Source organism: Staurois parvus, unplaced genomic scaffold (assembly GCF_062004578.1).
Source record: "Staurois parvus isolate SC_StPar_1 unplaced genomic scaffold, SC_StPar_1.0 ptg001309l, whole genome shotgun sequence".
NCBI lineage: Eukaryota > Metazoa > Chordata > Amphibia > Anura > Ranidae > Staurois > Staurois parvus.
Window position 1 is genome coordinate 83,735 of NW_028319105.1, and position 11,939 is coordinate 95,673.

General features: G+C 42.4%; 1 protein-coding gene across 1 annotated transcript in view; it reads left to right on the top strand.

The window, feature by feature from the left end:
• The window catches only part of LOC149437125 (uncharacterized), a gene marked incomplete at its 3' end in the record, with an annotated part of 130,153 nt that overhangs the window by 77,299 nt on the left and 40,915 nt on the right, over nt 1–11,939 (top strand). The window contains exon 10 of the mRNA XM_089661097.1: nt 2,734–2,873. Within this exon, the coding sequence (XP_089517223.1) occupies nt 2,734–2,873 (140 nt within the window). The remainder of the gene's footprint in view (nt 1–2,733; nt 2,874–11,939) is intronic.

The window sequence follows — 11,939 nt, forward strand, 5'->3', positions numbered from 1 at the left end:
GTGCAGCACTGACACAATGGTTACACCGCCATACAGGGGGTGTTTCAAAAAATTGTACCAAAATGGCATAACAATCAATGCATTATATGGCTGATCATAAGTACCAGGCAATGGATATATTAGTCCAATAAAACCTAAACAGGTATGTATTGACTATTGAGAGATGTATATAGAAAAACATAGAAACAATCTGCCTCCACAACCACTAGCTGGGTAATAACCAGAACAGATAGTAGTTATGGTAGGTTTAGTGTGGCAAAAGTGGGTGATGAGGTGTCAAACAGCAGCAGTCATGTCCATAATGCTTGATAGGATGAACTTGATAGCCATAATATTGTCACCATGTGACTTCCACAGTATGGTAGAGATGGCAGGGCCCTGCCAAAAAGGGGTTCTTCACTGCAGCAGGGAAGGCGGTTACACACGCCGGTATTCGGCGAGTACCAGGATGGAAGTGGAGCCCGTCTGCTTCTAGTCCTGATGGTGGCGGCTGCCTCCGGGACCATGGGCGGTCATCCTAACGAGGGAAACTTTGCTAAAATATCACCTAAGGCATGGGTGGTGAGTGATATGCAGCACATGTAAACAGGAATACGGCGTACAAACGCCATTGCCTATCTACTTAAAGTGACTCACTTACTGACTTCCCATATGTAACCTATTTTATTTTAGGATGGGGACATCATTTTATACTACGTAAAGGTGGACAGCACCCTATGTTTACTATCAGGCATGGATGCTCCTGTTTTCAACATCACTGTATTACCATTAAGGAGGTGTGTAGCCCGCATGCTGTGGTGAAGAACCCCTTTTTGGCAGGGCCCTGCCATCTCTACTATACTGTGGAAGTCACATGGTGACAATATAACGGCTATCAAGTTCATCCTATCAAGCATTATGGACATGACTGCTGCTGTTTGACACCTCATCACCCACTTTTGCCACACTAAACCTACCATAACTACTATCTGTTCTGGTTATTACCCAGCTAGTGGTTGTGGAGGTAGATTGTTTCTATATTTTTCTATATATCTCTCAATAGTCAATATATACCTGTTTAGGTTTCATTGGGCTAATATATCCATTGCCTGGTACTTATGATCAGCCATATACTGCATTGATTGTTATGCCATTTTGGTACAATTTTTTGAAACACCCCCTGTATGGCGGTGTAACCATTGTGTCAGTGCTGCACATGTATTAGACTAGCTGTCGTTATATTTGCAGGACTTTATTACTTTGACCGGTCATGACGTCTATTTTTAAGTGATTTTAGGTAGATTTTGATGTATTATCTCATACTGAGGTGATGGCTAACTGAGGTATTTACCTTATATGTCCATATGTGTATTGTGTAATAAAGCATAATTTTTTTAATTACTTTGAGTATTGCTTTCTGTCCATTATGTAATCACTTTTCTGTGAATCTCTTTTCACGTTTTTTTTTGTTGCATGGTTCTTTGGTTACTGGGCAGATAAAGTACGTTCAGCGATACGTGTTATTTATAAGCCCCTTATTTCTCTAGTTCTACCAATATTGATATTGGGTTCTTATGGACCTATTCTTATAGAGGCTTGACAAATTACTAAGTTACCCATCACCTTAGTTTTGAGTGTAACATGACTGCGCAATTGTCATTCAAAGTGTGATAGCGCTGAAAGCTGAAAATTGGCCTGGACAGGAAGGGGGTAAAAGTGTCAGGACTTGAAGTGGTTAAAGCTGAACTCTTAATCAGATATTAAAGGCCTTTACCCCCTTTTTGCCCAGCCAATTTTCAACTTTCAGTTCTCTTACACTTTGACAATTGCGCAGTCATGCAACCCTGTACCCATATGAAATTTTTATAATTTTTTTTCATACAAATAGAGTGGTATTTAATCGCCACTGTGTGTTTTATTTTTGCACTATAATCAATAAAGAGCAAAAAAATTAGAAAAAAAAAAGTTTTCTTTGTTTCTATTAAATTTTGCAAACAGGTAATTTTCCAACTTCACTGATGTGCGTTGATGAGGCTGCACTGATAGGCAGCACTGATGGGCGCTGATGAGGTGGCATGGATAGGCAGCACTGATGGGCACTGATAGACTGTATTGATGATGCTGCACTGATATGCAGCAATGATGGGCACTAATAGGTGGCACTCACTGGTGGCACTGCTGGGCACTGGTGGGTGGTACTGCTGGACACTGATCATCAGGGCACTGATGACCAGTGCCCTGATGATCAGTGTCGATCTGCTCTGTGACAATTGCCAGTTATCGGCAGTACTTTCCTCACGCTGTGACAGTGTGAGAAAAGTGCAGCCGATTACTTGCAACTTTATTTACTTTGTGATCTGCTGTATCATTGGACACAGCTGATCACGTGGTAAAAGGCCCTTGTGATTGGCCTTTTACCTCATCATGTGATCAGCTGTGTCTGTAGGACACAGATCATGGAGAGTGCCAGGTGTGCGCTGTTGGGGGCGGGAGAGCGTGTTCTGGGAGGATGTCATACGATGCCCTCCTAGAATTGGACAACCACACTGTAGCCGTTGTTTGGCTATAGCACGGTTGTGAACTGGTTAATGGGCTTTTGGCTTGAGTTCTGCCTTGTTATTTTTGTTTCAGATTGTAGGTTTTGTCTGCAGGAAAGCAGGTGTCCATTTGGATTTCACTCATGTTTTTATGTGATTTGTCTTCTTTAGGTTTATAGTGGGCTCACCGCCTTTTCATTATTTTGGTGTTTTGTAGAAATGAATGTGGTAGATCTTCTCCACTAAGTGAATTGGGAGAAGAGGAGGATTCTGCAAAAAGCTGGCAAGAAGAACTGAAAATCTGTGATAATATTTTGTTTAAACCAGAAACAGATGAGGTGGTAGCATCAGATCTAGGTACGTGACAATCTGCTGTGAAAGAAATCAGCATATATTGTATCCGTGTACATATATTTATTAACCGGTTGCTGACCAGCCACAGTATATTTACTGCAGCAGGGCGGCACCACTGCGCAAAATCACATGTATATATACGTGATTCGCGCTCCCAATGTTTTTGCAAGCGGGCGGGGGGTGCGCCTGCCAACCCGCGGCTGTCACGATTCGATCCCCGAGGGATCAATCATTTGACTTTGGCCAGTGATGTTCGGCTGAAGTCAGATGATGGGTCCCTGTCCTATCCTGTCCTGTGTTGACAGTTACACAGGACAGGATATGACGTCAATCAAGCACCTGCGTTTAGCCCCTACGCTCCCTCCCCCTTCCCCCCAGCAAGTGCAGTGTCAGTAGATAACTGTCACTTAATACATTACACACAAAACCTCAGTGTTCACAGAATCAGGCTTGATCTCTGTTAGTACTTGTCGGTAAATTTTTTGTAGTGGTTCAAGCAGTCTCTGACAGCCAGACGCTCTTTTTCTCATGAGTCGCACAAGGTACCTATAAACTTAGTGGCCAAAATGTCCAACCAAAGGTACACTAGTGAAGAGGGCTACAGGATTCTGAGCATGTCAGGTGAGAGCAAAGGAGAAGACTCACTGACAGAATCCGCCTCAGAATATGAACCTGTAGACAGCAGTGGCACCCTGACAGCTCAGGTGACGGAGAAGAGGTCCCTGCTAAGATCAGGCGTACCCTACCCCATTTCCAGGTTGCTGAGGTGGTACAAATGCATGATGACTCTCATATGCAGCAGAGTGCCAGTACTAGTGTGCGCTACCTTTTGGTGAACTGGCAAGCACCAGCGGCCTAATACATCCAGGTCTTTTATGTACCAACACTGCAGTATCACTTGGTGACGTGGCAAGTCCCACAAGTGCAGTACAAGCTGGTGCGGTGGCGAGCACAAGTAGTGTCCCGCGGCCACCAAGTATTCGCACACAAGCCCGTATAGCCCCTAGTATCCTTCCGGATGTGCTTGCAAATCCTGATTGGCAGCCCACAAATTCTGCAGCACCCATACTTCCCCATTCACTGCCCAACCCGGAATTCAGGTTGAAACAGCAAATTTAACTGCTCCCCTCTGTTTTTCACAGATGATCTTTATGCATTGATTGTGGATCAAACCAATTTATATGCACAACAATTTATCGCCGCCAACCCAAATTCAAACCTTGCCAGACCATTCGTATGGAAACCCATTACGGTTTCCGAATTTAAAGTTTTTTTGGGCCTAACCCTCAACATGGGCATTACTAAAATAAATGAATTGTGGTTGTATTGGTCCACAGACCCGATTCATCATGTGTCCCGTGTTCTCTGCTGCCATGGCCAGGCATAGATATGAGACGATATTGCGTTTTATGTACTTCAACGACAACTCATTCGGGGTGACCCTGAATTTGACCGGCTCCACAAATTTCGGCTCCTCATAAATCACTTTAACGAAAAATTTGCAGATGTGTATACTCCCCAGCAAAACATCTGCATTGATGAGTCCCTCATTAATTTTTCTGGCCGCTTTGCATTCAAACAATTTCTCCCTAGCAAGCGTGCCAGATATGGGGTCAAGATGTATAAGACCTGTGAGAGGACAAAAGGCTACACTTATAAGTTTCGGATTTACGAGGGAAAAGATAGTCATGTGGAGCCCCCCGGATGCCCAGACTACATGGGGAGCAGTGGCAAAATAGTTTGGGACTTGGCATCATCCTTTTTCCACATGGGGTACCACTTTTACATGGACAATTTTTATTCAAGCATGCCAATATTTAGACATTTGTACAATCTTGGAATTGGCGCATGTGGCACTGTGCGACCTAATCGCCGTGGCTTCCCCCAATGGCTTGTAAATACTCGTCTTAGGGGAAAAAAGCCTGTTTGAGAAACGAAGAATTGCTTGCAGTGGAATAGAAGGACAAACAGGATGTTTTCTTCCTGTCTTTCATTCATGCAGATACGACCATCCAAATTACCATGGCAGCTGGTGTTGTTGAGAAGCCCCTCTGTGTCCAACGATTATAACCTTAACATGGGAGGGGTGGACTTCAATGACCAGATGATGAAGCCGTACTTAGTTTCCCGAAAAGCCAGACACTGGTACAAAAAAGTGTGTGTTTATTTATTTCAATTGGCTTTATAAAACAGTTTTTTTCTTTACAAAGCAACTGGATATAGTGGATCCTTCCTAAAATTCCAGGAAGAGATCATCATGGCCCTTTTGTATCCAGAAGGTGCTGTGGTCCCCAACCCAGATGCAGTTACCTGGCTGCATGAGAGGCATTTTCCCGATGCCATTCCTGGTACCCCAACCCAAAGGAACCCCCCAAAAAAATGTGTCTGTAGCAGACATGGAATTAGGCGTGACAGCCGCTTTTTTGTCCCTCCTGTCCTGACCAACCTAGCCTCTGCATCAAGGACTGCTTCCGTCTCTACCATACACTAGTGGAGTATTAGTATAGAGTACAGCACCGCACAATTCAGGGCACATTTACACAGGGTCTCGAAAGATGTTAGGTTGTCAGGAAACTGTCTATTTGGAGAGACCCTACCATCTGTTTTTAAAGCGTTATAGTTTGAAAAAAGAAGTTAAAAACAAATGTACAAATCCTCCCAAAAATATAAAATTTTAAAAACCAAAAATAATTATAGTTTTTTTTGTTGTCATTTTTGTTATTCTACTTTTACTGTTTTATTGTTACTGTTTTATTGTTAACCATTGCTGTTGTCTTTGCAGGAATGCTTTCAGCTGCAGCACTGACCTGTTTCTTCTGACAGCAACAGGAACTTGCTCTCAGAATATACATAAATCAGTGTGGGCAGCGCTGTTGGATGAGATTTTTCATCCTCCGTTTAAAAAAAGAGCATATATGCCGAAGCATGGGGGCCTGGGGTGGCCAGTGGGTGGATGGCCCCTATGCTTTGGCATATACAGTATATTTTATAATATTTGTTGATACATTTCATGTGTGCCCACCATTAGAAGTGGGTGGATGCAGGGAGGTATTCTAATGGTGGTCATACCACCACACACTTTTCCTTTCAGAGATTTTTCAGTTAAAAAGTTGTTTTATTGAGTTACTGTTTAATTGTTAACCATTGCTTTTTTCTTTGCAGGAATGTCAAACTGCAGCACCAACTTGTTTATTCTGACAGCAACAGGGTCTTGCTCTCAAAATATACATAAGTAGGTGCGTGCAGTGCTGTTGGATGAGATTTTTCATCCGCAGTTAAAAAAGAGCATATATGCCAAAGCATGGGGATCTGGGGTGGCCAGTGGGTGGATGGCCCCTATGCTTTGGCATATATATTTTATATTTGTTGGCACATTTCATGTGTGCCTGCCATTAGAAGTGGGTGGATGCAAGGAGGTATTCTAATGGTGGGCATACCACGCACTTTTTCTGGCAGAGATATCTTCTCTTTTTTTCCATTCAGCCCACAGGCTGCATAAAAAAAGAACATAGCATATACACCCACCAAGGACCAGTGATGTACTGATACATCACTGGACTTTGAATAGTTATACCAGGGTGATGCCTGCAGCTGCAGGCATCATCTTGGTGTCGTTTTTTCAGCCGGTGATGGACTTTCATGTAAAAGCAATCCTAGTGGCTAGTTAGCTGCAGGATTGCTTTAACAAGCAGCGGGAGAAGATGCCTCCGCTGCCTTCCACGACCTTCTCGGGCAGTCCCATGCCATCGGGAAACCTGAGAATGCAGCCAGCGTTTCTGCCAGCTGACCATAGAGCTCTAATTGGAGACCGGAAAGGTGCCAATGACCTCAATAGTCTAAGAAATCAGAAGCTACGAGCATTTCATCACTTCAGTTGTTGTGCGGGATATAAACAGCGCCATTTGTAAATTGGGAAAGCATCTGATCACACCGATCTTGGTGAGATTAGATAATGTATAGGCAGAGGAGATATCTGGAGTCTGATAGTCCCCAGATTTCTCAAAAAAGAATATATGACAATACCCATTGAAGTTATAGGGGATATTTGAATTCCCTGTGATAGCATTAAAAGTGATAAAAAAAATTAAAGGGACAGTGTCAAAATAATTAAATAAATCAAAATAACTAATCACAAAAAAGTACCCTCCCCCCCGCGCGCGCGCGCGCGAGCTTGTCCCTGTGGCTTTATGGAAACAGCATTTGCACCATGCATGTGAGGTATTGCCACGAACGTTAGATCAAGGGCAGCAATTCTAGCACTAGACCTCCTCTGTAAATCTAAACCGGTAGCTTGTAAAGGCTTTTAAAGCTTTGCCTATAGATATTAAAAATGTACGCAGTTTGTAGCCATTGCATGCGCAGTTTTAAAGCATGTCATGTTTGGTATCCATTTACTCAGCATAGCATCATCTTTTATATCTTACCAAATAATTGTCCAATATATTGTGTTTTTGTGCATTAAAATCAAAAAGAAAGTGTATTTAAAAAAAAAATATTGCGTTTGAAAAATCGCTGCGCAAGTACTATGTGACATAAAAAATTGCAGCACCCACCATTTTATTCATTAGGGTGTCTGCTTTAAAAAATATAATGCTTGGGGGTTCAAATTAATTTCCTTGCAAAAATACAGATTTTTTTCATGTGAGCAAAAAGTGTCAGAAAAGGCTTGGTCTTCAGGTGGTTAGAAGAGTGACATAAACTTCTAATGCTGGGCATAAAATGCCCCCAACCCCCAATATGACCCCTTTTTGTAAAGTAGACACCCCAAACTATTTGCTGAGAGGCATGTTAATTCAATAGAATAATTTATTTTTTACCACACGTTTGTGGAAAATGACAAAAAAACATTTTTTTTTTTTTACACACAATTGTCATTTAAATAATTTATTGTTCACACATACCATGGGTATATGTGGAATTACTCCCCAAAATACGTTCTGCTACTTCTCCCGAGTATGGGGGTACCACATGTGAGAGACTTTTTGGTAGTCTAGCCAAGTACAAGACCCCAAAATCCAATAAGCACCTTCAGGCTTTTAAAGAGCTTTATTTCCTCATTACACTTCCTGACTACCTATCACAGTTTCAGAGGCCCTGAAATGCCAGGATAGCACCAAACACTCCACCCCCCCCCCCCCCCATGACCCATTTTTGGAAAGTAGACACCCCAAGGAATTTGATAAGAAGCATTGTGAGTATTTTTCAGCACTCGTTTGTTGCCACAAGTTTTTGGAAAATGAAGAAAGAAAACAAAAACATATATTGTTTCTTTTCTTTTTTTATATTTCAAAACCTTGTGAGAAAAAAAATGAGATCTGCATAATACTCACCATGCCTTTTTTTAAATTCCTTGGAGTGTCTACTTTCCAAAAAGGGGTCATTTGGTGCTATCCTGGCATTTCAGGGCCTCCGAAACTGTGCTAGGTAGTGAGGAAGCGAAATGAGAAAGTTATGCACCTTCAGGCTTTCAAAGTGGTCATTGGATTTCAGGCTCCTGTATGTGGCTAGGCTCCCAAAAAGTTTCATGCATGTGGTATCCCAATAGTCAGAAGTAGCAGAATGTATTTCGGGGTGTAATTCCACATATACCCATGGCTTTTGTGAGCAATATATCATTTAAATGACAACTTTGTGTAAAAAAAAAAACCTGTTTTTGTTATTTTCCAAAAACTTGTGGAAAAAATATATCTCCCATGGACTCAATATGCCTCTCAGCAGATAGGGTGTCTACTTTCTGAAAAGGTGTCACTTGGGGGTGTTTGTACTATCCTGGTATTTTAGCACCTCAAGAAATGTGATAGGCAGTCAGAAAGTAAAAGCTGTGTAAATTTCAAATTATCTATACCATAGTTTGTAGATGCTATAACTTTCACACAAAGCAATCAATATACACTTATTGGGATTTTTTTTTTACCAAAAACATGTAGCAGAATACATTTTGGCCTAAATTGATGATGAAATTTTTTATGACAGAAATGAGAAAATATTTTTTTTTTCTAAAATTTTTGTGTTTTTTTTGTTTATAGTGCAAAAATAAAAAGCACACAGGTGTTCAAAAAACACAGAAATAAAGCTCTATTTGTGTGAAAGAAAGGACATAAATTTTGTTTGGGTACAGCTCTGCATGACCATGCAATTGTCAGTTAAACTAGTGCAGTGCTGTATAGCAAAAAATGGCATAAATTCTATTATCTATACCATAATTTGTAGACGCTATAACTTTCACACAAAGCAATCAGTATACACTTATTGGGATTTTTTTTTTACCAAAAACATGTAGCAGAATACATTTTTGGCCTAAATTTATGACTAACTTTGAGTTTACTACCGTATTTTCCGGCGTATAAGACGACTTTTCAACCCATGAAAATCTTCTGAAAAGCCGGGGGTCGTCTTATACGCCGGTATACGGCGAGTCGGTGTCAGGGCGGCACTTTTTCGAGGGGCGGCGCCGCCCCCCCTCCTCCTCCAACGGACACTAAGTACAGGGGTGGGCAGAGGGGCTGCTGTACCTTACCTGGCTCCGGTCTCGGTCCCACGACGATCCGGTCCAGGAAGCGCGGCTGCTCCTTCTTTCAGTTCGGCCTCTCGATGGTCACGCTGCCGCTCGGCTCCGCCTCCTCACCGGTGATTGGGCGCCAGCACTGGAAAGGCACACAGGCGACCAATCACCGGCGAGGAGGCGGAGCCGAGCGGCCCCGCGAAAATCAAGCGGCCGAACTGAAAGAAGGAGCAGCCGCTCCTCTCCCCCACTGACACTTAACGATGGAGCACTATTCCTCCTCCACACTGACACCAACGATGAGGCACTGTTCCTCCCCCACTGACACCAATGATGGGGCACTATTCTCCCCACTGATACCAATGATGGGGCACTATTCCTCCCCCCACTGACACCAATGATGGGGCACTATTCTCCCCACTGATACCAATGATGGGGCACTATTCTCCCCACGGATACCAATGATGGGGCACTATTCTCCCCACTGATACCAGTGATGGGGCACTATTCCTCCTCCCCACTGACCCCAACGATGGGGCACTATTTTCCCCACTGATACCAATGATGGGGCACTATTCCTTCCACTGATACCAATGATGGGGCGCTATTTCTCCCACTGACACCAATGATGGGGCACTATTCCTCCCACTGACATCAATGATGGGGCACTATTCCTCCCACTGACACCAATGATGGGACGCAATTCCTGCCACTGATACCAATGATGGGGCGCTATTCCTCCCACTGACACCAATGATGGGGCGCTATTCCTCCCACTGACACCAATGATGGGGCGCTATTCCTCCCACTGACACCAATGATGGGGTGCTATTCCTCCCACTGACACCAATGATGGGGTGCTATTCCTCCCACTGACACCAATGATGGGGTGCTATTCCTCCCACTGACACCAATGATGGGGTGCTATTCCTCCCACTGACACCAATGATGGGGTGCTATTCCTCCCACTGACACCAATGATGGGGTGCTATTCCTCCCACTGACACCAATGATGGGGTGCTATTCCTCCCACTGACACCAATGATGGGGTGCTATACCTCCCACTGACACCAATGATGGAGCACTATTCCTCCCACTGACACCAATGATGGGACACTATTCCTCCCACTGACTAATGATGGGACACTATTCCTCACACACTGACACTAATGATGGGCCACCATCATTGGTGTCAGTGGGAGGAATAGTGCCCCATCATTGGTATCAGTGGGAGGAATAGTGCACCATCATTGGTATCGTGGGAGGAATAGTGCCTCATCATTGGTATCAGTGGGAGGAATCGTGCCCCATCATTGGTGTCAGTGGGAGGAATAGCACCCCATCATTGGAATACCATACTGAAATAGCATACCATATTGAAATCAAATCTGATGTTTTTTCATTTTTATTTGGTGTGCGTTGGAAGAGGGGTAGTCTTATACGGCGAGTATAGCTCAAACCCTATATTTTAACAGGAAAAGTAGGGGGTCGTCTTATACGCCCAGTCGTCTTATACGCCGGAAAATACGGTATATATTTTTTATAGCCAAAAATAAAAAATATGGGTTTTTTTCAAAATTTTCCGTCTTTTTTTTGTTTATAGTGTGAAAAATAAAAATAGCACAGGTGATCAAATACCACCAAAAGAAAGCTCTATTTGTGTGAAAAAATGGACATAAATTTCATTTATGTACAGGATTGCATTACCGTGCAATTTTAAGTTAAACTAGTGCAGCGCTGTATAGCAAAAAATGGCATAAATTACACTGTCTATACCATAGTTTATAGACACTATACCTTTCACACAAAGCAATCAATATACCCTTATTGGGATTTTTTTTTTACCAAGGACATGTAGCAGAATACATTTTGGCTTAAATTTATGACTAACTTTGAGTTTACTATATATTTTTTATAGCCAAAAGTAGAAAATATCATATATTTTTTTTCAAAATTTTCAGTCTTTTTTTTTGTTTATAGCGCAAAAAATAAATAGCGCACATATGATTAAATACCACCGAAAGACAGCTCTATTTGTGTGAAAAAAGGACGTCAATTTTGTTTGGGTACAGCATTGCGTGACCGCGCAAATATCAGTTGAAACAGTGCAGCGCCAAACAGCAAAAAAAAAGGCCTGGTCAGGAAGGCAAGTGGTTAAAGTGGAATGATGATTTTACTAAGAGCTGCACTAAACATACATTTTAGAGTTGGTTCACACTAGCTGACATGACAAAGCAGAGTGATCCCCCATCCATGCTACACAGTGTGAATGGGCAAATCTACTGCTGTCAGTTATTCTATTCTGCATGGGTAGTTTTGGGGGCTGAGGATTCATTTGGATTGGTTAAGCATCGGCAAATATCTTAGTGTTTTGTAGTTATTATTATTAATGTAGAGGATTTATGTATTGCCAACAGTTTTCAAAGCGCTTTTAAAAATAAGGTGAGATAGTACAGTTAGAATGCAATTCAAGAGAAGAGAGGGATAGGAAGGCTCTGCTCCTGAGAGCTTACAATCTAAATAGAAAGGCAAGTGATACAATAGGTATGAACTGTTAATGCATTTGT